The sequence below is a fragment of the Mesoplodon densirostris genome, chromosome 7, assembly GCF_025265405.1.
Source record: "Mesoplodon densirostris isolate mMesDen1 chromosome 7, mMesDen1 primary haplotype, whole genome shotgun sequence".
Taxonomy (NCBI): domain Eukaryota; kingdom Metazoa; phylum Chordata; class Mammalia; order Artiodactyla; family Ziphiidae; genus Mesoplodon; species Mesoplodon densirostris.
This window is the reverse complement of record NC_082667.1, coordinates 47,399,678-47,419,727: the sequence shown is the minus strand read 5'-3', so window position 1 is coordinate 47,419,727 and position 20,050 is coordinate 47,399,678. Positions and strand designations below refer to the sequence as shown.

The 20,050-nt window shown below is 37.3% G+C and overlaps 1 protein-coding gene across 3 annotated transcripts in view; it reads left to right on the top strand.

The window, feature by feature from the left end:
• The first annotated feature begins 2,934 nt into the window (after positions 1 to 2,934).
• EED (embryonic ectoderm development) overlaps positions 2,935 to 20,050 on the top strand; it is a 34,182-nt gene continuing 17,066 nt past the window's right edge. The window contains exons 1-6 of one of the 3 annotated variants that reach the window (XM_060103679.1): positions 2,935 to 3,318; positions 8,552 to 8,704; positions 10,665 to 10,757; positions 14,002 to 14,067; positions 15,569 to 15,694; positions 16,341 to 16,422. In XM_060103679.1, the coding sequence (XP_059959662.1) occupies positions 3,205 to 3,318; positions 8,552 to 8,704; positions 10,665 to 10,757; positions 14,002 to 14,067; positions 15,569 to 15,694; positions 16,341 to 16,422 (634 nt within the window). In that variant the 5' untranslated portion in view covers positions 2,935 to 3,204. The remainder of the gene's footprint in view (positions 3,319 to 8,551; positions 8,705 to 10,664; positions 10,758 to 14,001; positions 14,068 to 15,568; positions 15,695 to 16,340; positions 16,423 to 20,050) is intronic. The other 2 variants (XM_060103678.1, XM_060103676.1) reach the window with 2 other exon arrangements.

Below are 20,050 nucleotides of genomic sequence, written 5' to 3'. Positions count from 1 at the left end.
ACTGGGCATATACCCTGAGAAAACCATAATTCAAAAAGACACATGCACCCCAATGTTCATTGCAGCACTATTTACAATAGCCAGGACATGGAAGCAACCTAAATGCCTATCGACAGATGAATGGATAAAGAAGATGTGGTACATACATACAATGGAATATTACTCAGCCATAAAAAGGAACAAAATTGGGTCATTTGTAGAGACATGGATGGATCTAGAGACATACAGAGAGAAGTAAGGCAGAAAGAGAAAAACAGATATTGTATATTAACGCATATATGTGGAATGTAGAAAAATTGTTCAGATGAACTGGTTTGCAGGGCAGAAATAGGCACAGATGTAGAGAACAAACGTATGGACTCCAAGGGGGGAAAGTGGAGGGGTGGAGGTGTAATGAATTGGGAGATTGGGATTGACATATATACAGTAATATGTATAAAATGGATAACTAATAAGAACCTGCTGTATAAAAAAATAAATAAAATTAAAAATTAAAAAAAAACAATATTCCAAAGCAGCATACTGCAGGTGGCATGTCCTGAACTTTCACCCCCCCACCACTCTTCTCTTTGATTATAAATCCACACCTATCCTTGCTGTATTCAGAGTTGAGCCCCATCTCCCTCTCCTACTGTGATAGGCTTGACACCTATTACAATAGTCCTAAAGTTCCTTACTGTTTTAACAAGTGTCAGAATAATTTTTTAACATTAGCAATAATGAACATTAATTTCCATTTATTATCCCTGACTCATCAAATTTTTAAAATATCTCTCCTAGTTTTAATAAAACTAAAATATATATATATATATATATATATATATTTTTTTTTTTTTTTTTTTTTTTTTTTTTTTTTTTTGCGGTACGCGGGCCTGTCACTGTTGTGGCCTCTTCTGTTGCGAAGCACAGGCTCCGGACGCGCAGGCTCAGCGGCCATGGCTCACGGGTCTAGCCGCTCCGCGGCATGTGGGATCTTCCCGGACCGGGGCACGAACCCGTGTCCCCCGCATCGGCAGGCAGACTCTCAATCACTGCGCCACCAGGGAAGCCCAACTAAAATATTTTTTTAAATATTTTTGCTTTGTTATGAATAACATGCATGCTGAAAGGCACTTTCCTTCCATATGTCCTTTATCCAAACGTTCAGCACTTTTCTGATTTTATTAGTAGAAGGTGACTCCCACTGATCCCAGATACACAGAGTAATTTGGATTGGAAACGCTTTAGTTAATTATCTTTTATTTGTAGAACTACATTCACAAACATCCTTATCAACAGATAAGTGGGGTATGTTTGTCTTTGTCTGTGGAAATGTCATACCAAAGCACATCTTACTTTCTCAGTGGTGATTCCATACCAATCTCATCTCTCTCTCACCAACTGAGAGCGCTTAGCAGCGCCTGGCACATTAGGAGTTCAACAAACAAGGGCAATTACTATTATTAAGATATGAACTTTAATTTTTTCAGCTTCGTTATTTTTCCTGAGTCTTCACTGCAAAAACTTCTTATTCTGCCCTGCATTTGCTTTACCTTCCCTTACTCATTCTCAACTGACTTCTCTCCTTATCCCCAAGAGTGACTTGCAATCTGCAGTTAATGAAACAGAGATAATGATATTCTCTATATTAAGGCATCATGCAGAAGTAGTTCTAATACACTAGAATTTTATCGTGGGGCACTTCTCTATACTGTTTATCCAATGGGTGATGTAATGAGGTCTAAAAGACAAAAAATATATAATATCAAGTGATCAAGAAATATTAGGTCCCTTCCTATACCTTCATTTTTACAGATGAGGACAATGAGGTCCAGAAATATAAGTTGTCACAGCTAAGTTCCAAAAAAGGGGGAGGGAGGGGGAACTGGCTTTTATTTCTTGTCATAGTTCTCCTTTTCTGGGCTATTCATTTGGTTATGTGTCTTAATCACCCATCTAACAAATCCACGAGGCTCACCAATGTAATTAGCACCTGTCAACCGCCCAGATACGGTAACGCAGCAAACATTTTGGTGAAGCATAACAGTTTTGTTGCCTTCCCCTAGAATTTTATTGTATCTGGTGTGCCAAAAAATATTGTCCGTCATTTGTCTCACAGTCGCATACATGCTTGGAGATGACCATTGACTTTTAGGCCTTGTTGTTTTTCACGGCCTTGATAATCCTTTAACAGGTAAAAGAAGCACTCCGGAATGTAACTCATTGGAGTCTAGAATAATTTTAGTATATTCCTACCTAAACCCTACCCAATATTGGTACCAATTGGACGAGGATAAACATTCATCGCAATAAACATTCACTAGAATAAATATTCATCAAGAAACTAGGAGGCATTCAGGGATTATTATTTTGTGGCGTTTAGAAATCCATCCTGGACTACGGAAACCCGGTGGAAGACTACCTGGTTCACAAACAAGATTTCAAAGAGGAGGGGCTTGGAGGAGGCGGGTCCGGACAACCAAGCGCGAGAATACGCCCCAGCGCATGCGCACCCATTAGCGGGTAACTCCCATTTGCTAGGTAGGGGAGGAAAGTGAGAAGCAGTCTACAATTTTAAAATTTCTCTCCGCAACCGAAAATTAGATTGTGATCAGTTCCATGAATAATGTGAGAGCGTTATTCTCCGAGTTCAAGATAAAGGACACTTGGCATATACCGCTAAACCAAGAGGTGACTTCTCGTCTCGTACCCCGTCTCCTGGGACATTGATAGGCTAGTCCATTCCACAGACTTTCGAGTCCTTGCAGCGGGTCGGGGATCGAAGGATTGGGCCAATAGCGGCTGAAACGTCTTTGGAAGGAGGAAGGGGGTGAGGGGGCATCCCTCTGAGTTCCGCCTCTCCTTTTTCGAGGCGGTCGTGGGGAAGGGGGACGTACGAAATATTGCCCTCGAAAGCCAAGGATCACACCTCTCCGTGCAAACTGCCGGGAGGGCGGCGGGAAAAGGGCAAGACGGGTGTGGGGAAAGGGAAGGATCCAGGAAGCCGCGCGGGAGGGCGCGCGCGCGCGCCCCTTTTTCAGCAGTGTGGCGGGGTCGCACGCACGCCCGCCTCGGCGGCTGGGCGCGGTTTGCGACAGTGGGGGGAGTGGTGGAGGTGGCGGCGGCAGTGGCAACTTTGCGGCAAGCTCCGGACGGGCTTGCTTGACGGCGGTGTGGCGGAGGCCCCGCCCTAGGCGGCAGGAACCTGGAGGGAGGCGGAGGAATATGTCCGAGAGGGAAGTGTCTACAGCGCCGGCGGGAACAGACATGCCTGCGGCCAAGAAGCAGAAGCTGAGCAGCGACGAGAACAGCAACCCGGACCTCTCTGGAGACGAGAATGTGAGTGCAGCACTGAGCAGTCCGGACGGGACTTTGGAGTGAAAGTTTCAAATTCTTTTTAAACTGTAGGCGCGGGGGCGGGCAGGCGGCTGTGGGGGGAGGGAGAGGTGTCACCCTCTACTCAGGAAAACGCGGGCGTGGAGGAGAACATCGAACTTGTCTCTACGGGGATTTTGAGCTGCGGCCGAGAGCGAGCGGAAACTTGACGAAGGAGAGTGGTTTAAGAGAGAGCGTGGTGGTGGAGGTCAGAGGGTTCTGAGATCCTTTTGCGTGCATGCGGAGTGTCTGGGCCTTTAGGCAGATTTGGGGAGAGTGCGGATCTGAGATTCCAGTAGTTTAAAAGGCAAGTTAGAGGTTTTTCTAGACAGTTGGAAGGAGGGGCCAGCGTGTGTTAATAGACTTTTAAAAAGGAATTTAGGGGCCGTGTCACTCGTAGACCCTTACCGACTGTCCAGGATGGGAAGAGTAGCTCTTAGACGTAAGAGATTTCGGTGACTTTTTTAAAGGGGCTTTTGTGTCCGCTTCTGTCTTGTCCGTGGAGAAGGGGCGTGCCTGACAGTCGGCTTCTCTTCAGGAGGAGGAAAATTGAGAGGGTCGTCTGCTGACTTGGAGGGGGAAACGACCCTTGAGGAAGGAATGAGAAGGGACAGTTACTCTTTTGTAAGTTTTTACTAAGATAAAGGGGATGACCTGGAAGATTTTAGGCCGCTGTGGTCAGGGTAGATGTCTTTAGGTGTGGGCTCGTGGCTTCGCATGTGTAAGGTGTTTTGGAATCAGATTTTTTTTTTTTTACTCTTAAATGGATCTTGGTAATACTCTAGTTCGTCCCAACAGTTGATCCCAGTGTTTTTAGGTGAGACGCCAGTAATGACCGAACTGACATTAATTTTCAGTCTCATGTTTTAAGTTTATATCCAATAAGGTCAGCAAAATGTCTTCACAGTTCATTCAACGAATTACTACTCTGAAATGTGAACCCTCCGAGGTAACAACATCCGATTATCTTTTTTAAACCTTTAAAGTGTTATAGGAAGGTGGTGTAAGTTCTTCTTTTTCTCAGTTTAGCTAGTTTTAAGAATAAATGTTGTACCTTACACACCCAGTTCCTAAGTTCTACATCACTGCATCACCGACTGAAGCATATATATGGCATGGTGTCAAGACCAGAATTTTCACTGAACAGATGGGAAAGAATTCTTTTTGCAGATAGAAGAAAGATATTTGGGAGATTGTCAGTTTGTGGGATTTGGACTTGAAATTTCTGGAAGGCTTAGGTGTTGAATGTTACTTTAAATCTGTTTTTTTCCTGTTTGTGCTTCCCAATCTTATTATATATCGGGATCTAACATTTTTGACCCTCTTCATTCCAGCCCTTGGTGTCTGTTTTATTTCCACCTCTTCTTAAATTTCTCTAGGCAGATTAGGTTAGTGACTAGGAGCACAAACTGCATCTCTTAGGTTAAAATCCCCACTCTACTGCTTACCGGTTGCTTGATCTTGAGCAAGGTGCTTGACCTAGTTGCACTAGATTCTTATCTTTAAAATGGGGATAATAACGGTATTTACCTCATGGGATGTTTGTGAGGATTAAATGAGATAATATAGGTAAAGTGCTGAAAAGAGTGCCTGCCCCTTAATGAGTACCATACAAGTGTTAATTACTATTACTTCTTTTGTAATCACATTGTCTAGACTTATGTTTCTGGCCCTTCCACATATTAATAAGGCAGAAATGTAATGAAAATGTCAATAACCTATTAGACTGAGGAAAATTTCAGGGAACCAAATAAATTGAAAGGTTATTTTCTTTTTACAGACCCTTAAGAGGAATGTACTCCTTGATGCATACTAAAGCTATTCAGAACTAGATGATTGGACTAAGCCGTTGTTTTGGTTCCTCCATTTGGCTGGGACTTTTAACCTTTTTTGTGCCTTGGACACCTTAATAAATCCTGTGAAACCTTCTCAGAATAATAGTTTCAAATGTATAAAATACAATATATAAGATTACAAACAAAATCAGTGATAAAATTATTAAAAAGTTACAGAATTTTTTAAAACAAATTTAAGATTTGTTTTAATAAAGTGCTTTAATATCAAGTGCTTCTTTATTAGCACATTAAGTAACTAGGTCTAGCAGTGACTCTTAAAGTTATGATGGGCATAGACAATTTTTGAGATCTGCAACTACTATAATGTGATATAAAAATACCTGATTTCATTGGTGAGAAAGTCACAGCTACAGTAACATTAGCATGTATGCTGCCTGCATTATAATAGAAGGAAGTAATAGATTTCACTTAAAGATAGTGAAAATTAAAATGCAACTTTAAATTTATTTATGTATTTGTTTATTTTGCCGCTTAAGTTCACAGGTCCTCTGAATTTCATCCAGGGACCCAGATCTAGGACATAGGTTAAGGGAAGCGAGTAGAGAACTCTGTATAAAAATGAGTTCAGAAAAAGCTAACAAGGGCAGTGGTTTTACTCTTGAGGGAGCCAAATAATGACAGGAAGGCCAAAAGCAAGTGGAGGAAAGAATATGGTGTTTTTGAGTTGGAGTGAAGGTAGTCTGAGCGCTTGCTACGGTTAAAGTGAATCAAAGAATTGAAAGGACATTAAAATTTTTTTCAATTGAGGTATAATTGACTAATAACATTATATTATTTCAGATGCACAACATAATGATTCGATATTTGTATACATTGCAAAATGATCAGCACAGTAAATCTCGTTAACATCCGACCTATTTTAAGTTTGTTTTATATGTATCTGCCATTCTATTAACTTTTTCATATGACTGCAGAGTAGTTAGCTTATAGAAGAATACTAATTGTTGTCTGGTACTGAGATCAGAAGGCTGAATCTGGAGACGTGTCTTTTGCTTAAGCAGCCTGTGGCAAGATTAAGGGCCAAATTACTATCCCTGTTTCCTTGTTGAGCAAATGCAGATGGTAGTGCCATATCTGTTGCATAGTACCATTCTGTATTTTGATGAGGGGCCAAGGTGGAAGTCAGCTTGTACACATATTAGATACTTAGGAAAGGTTTGAATTTAAAGAAAAAATGAAAGCATTGTGACTGTATTTCATTTCCATTTGTTTGATTTCCATTTGATCTTGATTTGCCTATTTGAGGAGATGGGTAAATTAAGTGGTTAAAAGTTTATACACATACACACACACACATACACATACATGTAATGTGCCCCGATTATTAACAGTGTTTTGTGTGGCTTCTTGATTAGCAGTTGGATTCTTAGAATGGAAAGAAGAATTTTCCAGACTGGGAAGAAGCTAGTGAATAAATGTCTAACCGTTTTATTATTTCATTTCTCTAGTGTTGAAAGATAATTTTCAGAAAAAGAATAAATTTTCAGAAACATTTTATTTTACTCATATGAGGGAACTGGGCAAGTGTAAGTCAAACAGTACAAATGTATATGGATTAAAGGAATGTAGAGATGAAATTGCAAATGGAGACAAAAACTTTTCTTCAGCGTGAAAGGAAAGACATTTGAACCTCTACCTTTGGATTATGCACAGTGTGAGAAATGTAAGATTGTTCAAAGGCAGTGAAGGGGGTTAGAATAATCTGATAACATGGAAGAGCGTGCAGTGGTTACATAGTTTTCCAGTGAAACACAAAATTGTTTTCTACACTAGGTTTTATCTGTGTAAATACAGCTGAAAGGTAGGGAGAAATAGAGATTAACAGTGATTTCAGGACTTCCCCGGTGGTCCGGTGAGTAAGAATCTGCACTTCCAATGCGGGGGTCCGGGTTTAGTTTCTGGTCAAGGAACTAGATCCCACATGCATGCCGCAACTAAGACCCCGGGCAGCCTAAATAAATAAAAATTAAAACAACAACAACAACAAAAAACCCAGTGATTTCAACCTAGGAACTGAACTCTAAAGTTTTACATTTCTATATCTATAAAAGCTGATTGTATTTACATGAAATTACAGTCTAGATATTGAGCATTACTATGTGCCATCTATCCACTTCATTCTCTTTTTTCACCCTAGATAACCAGTATATTTTAGAATGATTTGTGTATTTTTTTTTTAAAGCGTTCCATTTTGGTAGGAACCATTCGTTTTGAAAAACCACCCCTAAGAACTACTGTATAATACCATATAGTTTTAAAGGAATTAATATGAATTTTTAATATACTTTTTGATACTCCAGTTAATTTTTAATGATCTGTAATATCATAAAACCAACTTTAAGAAGCAATAATTTAAAAATAACCTCTAAGACAATGGTTCCTAATATGTGTTCTCATAGGTGTTAATAGGCACTCCATGAAAAAAAAGCTTCCTCTGGAATGAATTTAGTAACTGCTGCCCTAAGGTGATATAGGTTTAAATAAATCTCTTTATTCCAAGGAACACTTTGGAATGTGTAATCAAAGGAGGTAGTGAAATCCTGTTCTCAGAGTAGAGAACCATTAATATAGCTTGCGGACTGGAGACAGGGTATAAATTAGGTGAATTTTCAAGGTTTCCTGCAGTCATTTCTACATTTGGAAGAATTTTACTTTACAGTGAGTTTCTGGAGATCTGTCATATGAGTATTCTAGAGCTATGAGTCAGATTTCACTTGTATATAGCACATAACATGTAGAACCTAAAAATATTCTAAATGGTTTAAGTGTTATAAATAAGCAGAGTTTGAATGATAATCAGGATTTTCCTCTAAAGTAGGAAGCACTAACACTGTAGCCTCAAACGGCTACCCACTCCCATGCTCCAAACTGAGCAGCAGTCAAATAAATTATGAAGACATGTAGGTCAGTCAGATTTAAGAGTCATAGCTTTTGGTTTTGAATACCAGCAGCACTAACCAGCAAGACACCATTTAGGCTCTCTAAGCAACACTTCCTTACCTAACAATACCTTGTATGAAGGGCAGTAAAGATGAAGTGAGGCAATGTAATAAAGTGGCTGGCACAGACCAGTGCCTTGTTATTTAAAGGCAGTATTATTCTTACCATTAGCATCATCATGGTTAGCTTTTTTGTTTATATTTTTGCTGAAATATCAAATATCCACAAATCCTAATGTGTTTGCGTTTTATTTTTATTTGGAGACAAGAATAAATTTCTTCATTTCTTGCAGGATTTCTTAATTAATTCTTTTAGGCCAGTCAGTAGCTACCCAGTATGAACTCATTTCCTAAGTATAGTATTGCTGTTTCATATAATTTTTTCTGATTTGCTGCTCATAGGATGATGCTGTCAGTATAGAAAGTGGTACAAACACTGAACGCCCTGATACACCTACAAATACGCCAAACGCGCCTGGAAGGAAAAGTTGGGGGAAGGGAAAATGGAAGTCAAAGAAATGCAAATATTCTTTCAAATGTGTAAATAGTCTCAAGGTATGTACAGAAAGACACAGTCTATGTGCTGAATGATGGGCTCCAGAGTTATTTCTCAGTGGTAAACATTTTATGCTCAGGATACTCTGTCAAGTTAAAAATATGATAAAATTATAATCATCCGAAGTTTTGTTTGTAGGGCAGACTGCATAGTTATTATAATCCATTCCACATTTGTTTAGCTTTTTTTGGTTTGTTTTACATTAAATGGGTAGTACCTAGTATTGCATCTGGTTTTTCTTTACTGTTTTTATTGATTTTGAGAAATGTTACTCTTCATATTTTGGTAAAACTTAAAAGCATAAGCCACTTCCTGGTACCTGTTACTGAAAAAAACTGAATGTGACTCATTAACTTTGAGTTAGCATAAATTGAAACAGATGTCTTTGTGCAGTCTTTAAAAATTTAACTCTTTTATTTGTAATTGTTTTCAAAGAAAAAGGTAGAAATTAAAAAATTTTTTTGAATATTCAATATTTGGAAAAAATAATAGGTTGGAGTTATTTAGATTACTGCCTTCCTCAATAGTCTTTTTATTTTTAAAAAGGATTACTGATATTTACTTTAAATGTTTTACATATATTCATTTCCTGTTTTTTAAATTTGGGGGTGTTTTTCCTGTGCTGAGCAAAAATATACATTATATTATCTTATACATATGTTAGATAGATTCTTTTTAAAATATCTAAATATACTTTAAAGTCTTCGGAAAGCGTAAGAAGCTATGGCTTTATAGAAATTATTTTCCTGTCTATGTAGCAAAATTCATTGCTCAGTGTTTAAAATTATATTGTCTTAAAAGGAGGGAAATTAATCTCAGTGGTTGTTGGGTTTTTTTTTCCTTCTAAAGCTAAGTGTCCATTGTAGTTTCATGTTAATATTTAGGTATATTAACCTATTTTTACGTAGTATATCTGGAAGGTGGTTTTAACTGCCATTTGGATATTTTGATTAAATATTTCCAAAGCCTAAAGCTATGGCTTTTTAAAGGATAAGAAATAAATGTTGTTATACTTTAAAAGTGAAAACAGTGCCTTAAAGTGAATATGAAAGTTACTATTAAACACCAGGAGATTGCCAGTATAATTAAGGCTGAAAAATAACTTCGTGAACAAAACTGAATACTTGTAGCACAGGGAACTCTGCTCAGTATTCTGTGGTGGCCTAAATGGGAAAAGAATTTGAAAAAGCTGTATATGTATGGCTGAATCACTTTGCTGTGCACCTGAAACTAATACAACATTGTTAATCAACTCTACTCCAATGTAAAATAAAAAATTTTAAAAACCTGAATACTTGTTTTTTTACATCTCCTTATAGCCTCCTGGTAACTGTGAAGTTACAGCCCACTGCCTCCCCTGGCCCCCACTGTTCAAGTATTCTTGTTCATTATAAAACTTCTTGGGTGGTTTTTCTTTTAGGACCCAAATTCAAGGTTATTTAAAGTTGTTTCTATAGAACTGTAGAAAGCAGTGATTTGAATGGAGTCTGATATGCTTCACTGTACGAGGGAAATTAAACCTAATAAAGTTTAATGAGTACTGGAGAAACTATATTAACTGTTAGGTTATTTGTTATTTCAGAAAAATAAATTGTGTCCTTATGTTCTAAGGGGTTAAATGCCTTTACCACAAGTATCCATTTTATTTTGATTCAGAAGCGTGCAGTTGGGTTTAAGAATATAGAAGGCAACTATCAAAGTATTTTCATTGATGAGTACTTGTTACCTAACCTTTGATCTAAATCTTTAATTGTTATAAAGCTTTATCATGCACCAGTATTCTAAAATGTGAAAACTGGACTAACAGATACCTTTTAAGTGTCAAAAGTCAGTTTATGTATGATATATAAAACTGCAGCTTGCATTTTGGAAAAAAGTTGTAATGGGAATGGTCAGTTTAGTACCATTTTTTGGTTTCTAAAATATATTAATTTTTCTTGTTTCTTGGTTATTTTATAGGAAGATCATAATCAGCCATTGTTTGGAGTTCAGTTTAACTGGCACAGTAAAGAAGGAGATCCATTAGTGTTTGCAACTGTAGGAAGCAACAGAGTGAGTGTTAAGGGGACTGTTTGGCATTTGGCTTATCAGAGTCTGGTGTTAATATAACATTGAAGTGTAATGATTTTGAAGTAAACTTTGTATAGCTGGTTTGACAATATTGTTCCTTTATGTAAAAGTGAAGCATTCTAGAAACTGACAAAATTAAAAGTAATATTCATGAATGAAAATATATCTTTATTTCATATATACTCCCAATTGTTCATGAAACAGGTTTATTTACATTTTGTACTCATAAATATTTTGTTTTGAGTGGCTGAAAAAATTGACCTTGCTTGTTAGAAGTGACTGTAATAGTTGTTTGTCAGTTTAGGGTAAAAAGTCTGTGATTTCTTAAAAATAATAAACATAATTAGTTGCTCTCTGTAAATGGAAGGCGTAAATCCAGTGGATTTATGTAATAGTTACTGAAAATATTTTAAGTATATGCAATAAACATTTGTTTTGAATTGTTTTTAGGAAGCCAGAGTATCTTGAACTAAGAGAATGCATGGAAAAAAACATGCTGGGCATGTTTTGATGTCAATGATTAAACTTTTTAGTTAAACCTGGGGCTGAAAAAGTGGATTGCAAAGACTTGTTTACTTCCATTCACTTCTAAATGAATGGGAAAAAGAAAGATTTCCCTAGTGCTTACCAGGGAGAATCAGGAGTTTTCTGTTAAGCTGAAATCACTTCGGAAAAGTTGTTCTCCTGATAAGTCTTTACTGTATTAGCTGACATTCTGCTTATTCATTAGTACTGTACTAAGAGTTATGAGAAGTAACAGAGAAATAGATTGGCGTATTTGGAAAAAGAAAGATGGAGGAAATTGACTAATTGATATGGATTGACAATAAACAAAGTCACTTTCTTTACCTTTAGCACAAGAGGGGAGGGGAAGGAGGTGAATCTGAGAGGTGTTCCATAAATTATTATTTTAATCGAGTGAAATTAAATTTTATGCTTCTTTAGTAATTGTGCTAAGCTTTTTAGAGAAATAAAAGACCATGATTTTTAATGCACGCCATTTCCTATATTTGTTTGCTGTTTTAGTGTTAGTATTCTGTTCTCAATCAAAACTAACTTGGGGAGTTGTCAGCTGAGTATTTTTCAAATGTCAGCATATTTCCAAGCTTTTTTCCTTTTTTATTCTGAAAGTTTGAGAATCATACAAACACACATGCATCTATTCTGGGCTAGAACTTTGCCATTCCTGTTTTCTAAAAAGTAAAATTTGGCTTTAAGTAATTTCCTGGAAGTCTTTAAGGAAGTTTTAATTACATTTAAGGCTCTGTTGCTTTTACTGGTCATTGAAGTTATGAAAATTTGAAACTCTATACTCAAGTTGATAACCTGGGATAACAGCTTTTTTTGGTGTTTAGCCAAATGTAGGTTGTGATATGTAGCTTGAAAACAACAATTCAGAGGGAAATTGATGTAGTTTGAAGAAGAGATTAAGGTTATTTTTCCGAAAATTGGGAACATAATCCATTAATTCATTTGAATCCACTTTTCAGACATCACTATAAGCCTGATTATACTTCACTAACTTCACCATCATATTAGTATAATTAGAATTAGTATAATTTGTGCTCCAGTATGCTCATTGTAATGTTCCAGGCTTTCTAACAAAAAGAATCCCTGTTCTCATTTAAAATGACATTGAATTATACGTTACTGAATTATAAAAAGGTCTGCTGTTTGGACTTCTTTTTTAAAAAAAGAAACAAAAACAAAACAAAATAATCTCTTAAGACAACCTAGTTAGCATCCATATAAGGAATTTTTTTTAGAATATTTATGTAGCAATTATCTTGTTAATAGGTGATGATAGATGATTTAAAGGATCTTTATAGAGTTCTTATAGACTTATATTAAGATTAATAACAGGTTGTTGCTAACATGACTAAGCTGTAAGAAGAATGGAAAGAAATTTATAAAAAAAATAGTATTATAGAGTAAGCCCTCTGTATCTGTGGGTTCCACATCCACAGATTCAACCAAGTGTGGATCAAAAATATTCAGAAAAGAAAATTCCAGAAAGTTCCAAAAAGCAGAACTTGAATTTGCTTTGTGCTGGCAACTATTTATATAGCATTTACATTGTATTAGATGTCATAGTGGTCTAGAGATGACTTAAAGTATATGGGAGGATGTGTGAGGTTATATGCATACACTATGCCATTTTATATAAGGAACTTGAGCATCCTCAGATTTTGGTATCTGTGGGGAGTTCTGGAAGCAATCCCTGGCAGATACCAAGGGACAACTGTACATAATTGAATAAAGTGTATATATTATTAATTTTAGAATGTGTGACGAAAAGGCCACTGTACATCAGAAAGTTAATATTTGATGAGCAATGTCCATGAGAAAATTATTAGGCAAATTTTAGGTTTTCTTTTTTTTTTAATTTAATTAATTTATTTATTTTTGGCTGTGTTGGGTCTTTGTTGCTGCACGTGAGCTTTCTCTAGTTGTGGCGAGCAGGGGCTATTCTTTGTTGCAGTGCACGGGCTTCTTATTGCAGTGGCTTCTCTTGTTGCAGAGCACCAGCTCTAGGCACACGGGCTTCAGTACTTGTGGCTCGCGGGCTCTAGAGTGCAGGCTCAGTAGTTGTAGCGCACGGGCTTTGTTGCTCCGTGGTATGTGGGATCTTCCTGGACCAGGGCTCGAACCTGTGTCCCCTGCATTGGCAGGTGGATTCTTAACCACTGTGCCACCAGGGAAGTCCTAGATTTTCTTATATGTAATTAATAATGCTCTAAAACTATCCAAAGACTTTAAAGCTTTAAAAGAGGATAAACCACGGGAATTCCCTGATGGTCCGGTGGTTGGGACTCCCTGCCATAGGCCTGGGTTCATTCCCTGGTCAGGGAACTTGGATCCTGCAAGCCTTGTGGTGCAGCCAAAAAAAAAAAAAAGATAAACTACAGTTTTAGGGAGTAGTTATACTTTACTGTGAGGTATTCAACTTTATTTACTTGGAAAAGTTGGTGCAATTAGATGGATGAGATAAAAGTTGAAAACATTGGAAACAGAAACCATTATTATTACTGTAGTATTTAATATATTCTGAAAATTATGTAATGCATTAGGCTTTATAATAGCTTCCTTAAGTTTAAAGGAGCCATTTTAAAGCAGTAGTTTCTGTAGCATCTTTGAGATACATTTGTGACTAAAATATGTTCAAAAGCTGAAGAGTGTGTTTCTACATTTGAGATAAAATTTACTGTATTTTTGTTTTCATTAGGTTACCTTATATGAATGTCACTCACAAGGAGAAATCCGGTTGTTGCAATCTTATGTGGATGCTGATGTATCCTTTCCTGGGTTTTCCATATTGTTGGCTAAAGAAATTGACTTTCAATAAGTACCCCAAAACTTTTGTAAATTAGTTAGTTCTCTAAAGTTATATTGTCCTTTCTTAACTTTAACCAATGCTATCCTTCACTGTCACCCAGAAGATTCCTAGTATCTAGTTTTCCTGATTCCTAGAAAGCCATTGTAGGGTGGATATGAAAGAGGACAGTGTGGGTATCTGGAGATGAGCATTGGAAATCCTGTAATAGAAAATGATAGCAGAAACTTCCTGTTTCTTTGACCTTGCTTGGAATTTTATCATTTCAAGGCAGTTATATTGGTGAACTTGGATTAGTCAGAAGCTGTGCCTGGCAGTCATACCAAGTATTTGGTCATCAAAGCCTACAGGGAAAAAATAAACATGTGCAGTTTGCTTAGGAAATACTGTAAAACATGGGTTTATAAAGAAAACGCTTTAAAAAGCCAAAGGGTACAACAGTCAAAGCTTGGTGATAAGATTTCTTCCAGATCCATTTGAAAAAGCTAGCAAATAAGAAAATGCAGGAACATTTAGTTTTCCCTTAGGTGATAAGAAAAGAAGTGACCTGTAGCCATACTGGGAAGGTCTCACACAGGAAAAGGTGGAAAACTGAATATTGATCTTTATCTAGAGGCACATAGAGTTACTGAGATAGAGCCAGGATCAGCAAATTACAGCCTATAGAGCTGGCCACCTGTTTTTTGTTTTGTTTTGTTTTGTTTTTTTTGTGGTACGCTGGCCTCTCACTGTTGTGGCCTCTCCCATTGTGGAGCACAGGCTCTGGATGCACAGGCTCAGCGGCCACGGCTCACGGGCCCAGCTGCTCCACGGCATGTGGGATCTTCCCGGACCAGGGCACGAACCCCTGTCCCCTGCATTGGCAGGCGGACTCTCAACCACTGCGCCACCAGGGAAGCCCCTGGCCACCCGTTTTTGTAAATAAATTTTTATTTGGGACACAGCCATGCCCATTCATTTACACATTGGCTATGGCTGCTTTCAAAAGACAGAGGTAAATAGTTATGCAAACAGCAAAATAGTAATCAAAACTGAGTGGAAGGGGCTTCCCTGGTGGCGCAGTGGTTGAAAGCCCGCCTGCCGATGCAAGGGACACGGGTTCGTGCCCTGGTCTGGGAAGATCCCACATGCCGCGGAGCACCTGGGCCCGTGAACCATGAGTGCTGAGCCTGCGCGTCCGGATCCTGTGCTCCGCAACGTGAGAGGCCACAACAGTGAGAGGCCTGCATACCACCAAAAAAAAAAAAAAACTGAGTGGAAGGACTGGATTTGTTTGATCATTTGGTATAGATTTTAGACCTAAAATCTCCATTGGTTAAACCTGGTAGTGTAAAGAAAAATGGGAACTTCTTTGTCAAAAACTTCAGCAGTTCTTTGGAGGTTTTTGTGTATAGTATTGTGATCATTGATGTGTTTACCTTTCAAAAGCAAATTATATTTCTTAACTGGCATTTCTTAGGCTGATGAGAACTTTTACACTTGTGCATGGACATATGATAGCAATACAAGCCATCCTCTGCTGGCTGTAGCTGGATCTAGAGGCATAATTAGGATAATTAATCCCATAACAATGCAGTGCATAAAGGTGGGTTTTCTTGTTAAATTATAGATCTTTTTTTCTTTGAATGCACACCTGCAAAAGCTTGTCACGTTGAATTTAAAACAGTCAGTGTCTGTGCAATTTCTAATTTGGTTTGTACTTTGCCTATTGCTTCATTTAGACAAGTCTTTTGAGACCTTTGTCACATTTGGGTAATGCAAATTAAGGAATAAGTGGGAAAATTTTTTCATTTGAACTATTTTCTTTTAAAATAATTTCTGTCCTTTTGTCTTGCTTTAGTCTGAGAGGCTTTAAATGAACAATAAGAAAAGAGTTGGCTCATTTTCCAAAATCCCCTAAATAGGGCATATAGAGTCAAGAGCACCTTGTAAAGAACTGAAAACTGAAGCCATGGAAGTTGATACTAAAAGAAATTTCACAAATCACGTTAACCTTGGGGGTACATTAGAATCACCTGAAAATCTTTTAAATCCTTGCTGTGGCTCAGAATATCTGCAAATGGGACTTGAACATCTTTTATTTTTCCTGCAAGTTGGGTGCTTTTAATATGCAGCCAAGGTTGAGAACCACTATTTCAAGTGAAACTATTTTTCCACTCTTCTAAGATTAATGAAAAAGAATTTATTGATTTTTATATGAAAGTTGAAGAAATGTTTTAAATTTATTATAGCACTATGTTGGCCATGGAAATGCTATCAATGAGCTGAAATTCCATCCAAGAGATCCAAATCTTCTCCTGTCAGTAAGTAAAGGTAAGAGAAGCAAATGTTTCTTTAGTTCTATTATTTGGGAGTGAGTTTTTTATTTTAGGGACAAACTGTTCTAAGGCAAAAAGCCAAATTTAAAAAGAAGTAAGTTTTAGAAAAATCTTAGCCTACATTAGCATCTCCAAACCAAGAATTGGAGGATGGGACCTTGAAATACACTGTTAACATATGATGTAAATAAAATAATTGGTACTGAGGATTAAGTGTGTATTACCCTTATTTACCATATTGCATTATGATAGTTTTAGAACTTTATCTGCAATTGAATTATCATATTAAGCTTCATTAATTTTAAGTGACCAAAGTTATGACATTTTTAATAGTTTGAAGGTAGTTTTGCAAATCATCTTACCATTCTTTCCAATCATGTAGTAAGAAATAATGCATCTGAAGATCGTTATTGCTTTTTTTTGACTCTCTCTATATAAAACGTTTGTTTTATAAAGGATTCCCTGTAGAATTCCTTAAAATGCTAAGTTATCCAGCGTAAGCTCTTTGTAATTTTTCCCTTATTTATAAAGAGAAAGCATTGCTTTGCTCTGTATGGCTGTGTCGGCATTATAAGTTTATTCTGGGTTCAGACAGTCTTCTTAATCATTCTTAATCATTTCTGAGCTCTCTAAAATGATTTGGGTTGTTCTTATCTCTACATTCTGTTTTCGATTGCCCTTTCTCGTTTCATTTCTACATTATTATTCTAGTCAAGTTTATTCTTTTAACAGTTTGTCACACTGATAACCTAACCCCCACAATCTGCTCGTATTAAAAGATGTCCTCAAATTAAAACTCTTACATGCAACATGTTTCAGTGTGATTTTTCTTTAACTATCAAGGCTTGTTTGGAAATAGACACCTAAGAAGAGAGCTAGTAACTTTTTCTCTTCTCTTAATAACATTAGCTTGGCTCAGGTATTCCTTTACAAGTAACATAGGCCATAACGCGTTACTTGTTCTTTTTTTTTTTTTTTTTTTTTTTTTTTTTTTTGGCGGTATGCGGGCCTCTCACTCTTGTGGCCTCCCCCGTTGCGGAGCACAGGCTCCGGACGCGCAGGCTCCGGACGCGCAGGCTCAGCGGCCATGGCTCACGGGCCCAGCCGCTCCGCGGCATATGGGATCCTCCCAGACCGGGGCACGAACCCGTATCCCCTGCATCGGCAGGCGGACTCTCAACCACTTGCGCCACCAGGGAGGCCCCGCGTTACTTGTTCTTAATGTTACAACTTTTAACCCTGTCCTTCCCCCACTGTGTCAATAAGAGCATTTTTCAAACAGTTTCTCAAAATGAATAGGAATTTTTCTGTAAGTAATGATCAAGGAAGGAAAAGACAACCTATAGAAAAGGAAAAAATATTTGCAAATTATGTATCTAATAAGGGACTTGTATCAAGAGGTCATACAGCTCAGTAATAAAAAGACAAGCAAATTAAAAACAGCCAAAGGTTTTGAATAGACATCTTTCCAAAGAACTTGCACAAGTGTCCAATAAGCACATAGAAAGGCACTCAGCATTATTAATCATTAGGGAAATGCAAATCAAAAACACAGTGATACAGGCGAATTCTATCAAACATTTAGAGAAGAGCTAACACCTATCCTTCTCAAACTCTTGCAAAATATAGCAGAGGGAGGAACACTCCCAAACTCATTCTACAAGGCCACCATCATGCAGATACCAAAACCAAAGATGTCACAACAAAAGAAAACTACAGGCCAATATCTCTGATGAACAAAGATGCAAAAATCCTCAACAAAATACAAGCAAACAGACTCCAACAGCACATTAAAAGGATCATACATCATGATCAAGTGGGGTTTATCCCAGGAATGCAAGAATTCTTCAATATACACAAATCAATCAATGTGATACACCATATTAACAAATTGAAGGAGAGAAACCATATGATAATCTCAACAGATGCAGAAAAAGCTTTTGGGTTTGACAAAATTCAACATCCATTTATGATAAAAACTCCAGAAAGTAGACAGAGAGGGAACCTACCTCAACATAATAAAAGCTATATATGACAAACCCACATCCAACATCATTCTCAATGGTGAAAAATTGAAACCATTTCCTCTAAGATCAGGAACAAGATAAGGTTGCTCACTCTCACCACTATTATTCAACATAGTTTTTGGAAGTTTTAGCCACAGCAATCAGAGAAGAAAAAGAAATAAAAGGAATACAAATCAGAAAAGAAGAAGTAAAACTGTCACTGTTTGCAGATGACATGATACTATACATAGAGAATCCTAAAGATGCTACCAGAAAACTACTAGAGCTAATCAATGAATTTGGTAGAATAGCAGGATACAGAATTAATGCACAGAAATCTCTTGCATTCCTCTACACTAATGATGAAAAATATGAAAGACAAATTAAGGAAACACTCCCATTTACCATTGCAACAAAAAGAATAAAATACCTAGGAATAAACCTACCTAAGGAGACAAAAGAACCGTATGCATAAAACTGTAAGACACTGATGAAAGAAATTAAAGATGATACAAACAGGTGGCGAGATATCCTATGTTCTTGGATTGGAAGAATCAACATTGTGAAAATGACTATACTACCCAAAGCAATATACAGATTCAGTGCAATCTCTATCAAACTACCAATGGCATTTTTCACAGAACTAGAACAAAAAATTTCTCAACTTGTATGGAAACAAAAAAGACCCCGAATAGCCAAAGCAATCTTGAGAAAGCAAAATGGAGCTGGAGGAATCAGGCTCCCTGACTTCAGATTATACTACAAAGCTACAGTAATCAAGACAGTATTGTACTGGCACAAAAACAGAAATATAGATCAATGGAACAGGATAGAAAGTGCAGAGATAAACCCACGCACATATGGTTACTTTATCTTTGATAAAGGAGGCAAGAATATACAATGGGGAAAAGACAGCCTCTTCAATAAGTGGTGCTGGGAAAACTGGGCAGCTACTGGGCTGTAAAAGAATGAAATTAGAACACTGCATAACACCATACACAAAAGTAAACCCAAAATGGATTAAAGACCTAAATGTAAGGCCAGACACTATAAAACTCTTAGAGGAAAACATAGGCAGAACACTATGACGTAAATCACAGCAAGATCCTTTTTGACCCACCTCCTAACGAAATGGAAATAAAAACAAAAATAAACAAATGGGACCTAATGAAACAGAAGCTTTTGCACAGCAAAGGAAGCCATAAACAAGACGAAAAGACAACCCTTAGAATGGGAGAAAATATTTGCAAACGAAGTAACTGACAAAGGATTAATCTCCAAAATATCCAAGCAGCTCATGCAGCTCAATGTCAAAAAAAAAAAAAACCCAATCCAAAAGTGGGCAGAAGACCTAAATAGACATTTCTCCAGAGAAGATATACAGATTGCCAACAAACACATGAAAGGATGCTCAACATTGCTAATCATTAGAGAAATGCAAATCAAAACTACAATGAGGTATCACCTGAAACTGGTCAGTATGGCCATCATCAAAAAATCTACAAACAATAAATGCTGGAGAGGGTGTGGAGAAAAGGGAACTCTCTTGCACTGTTGGTGGGGATGTAAATTGGTACAGTCACTGGAGAACAGTATGGAGATTCCCTAGAAAACTAA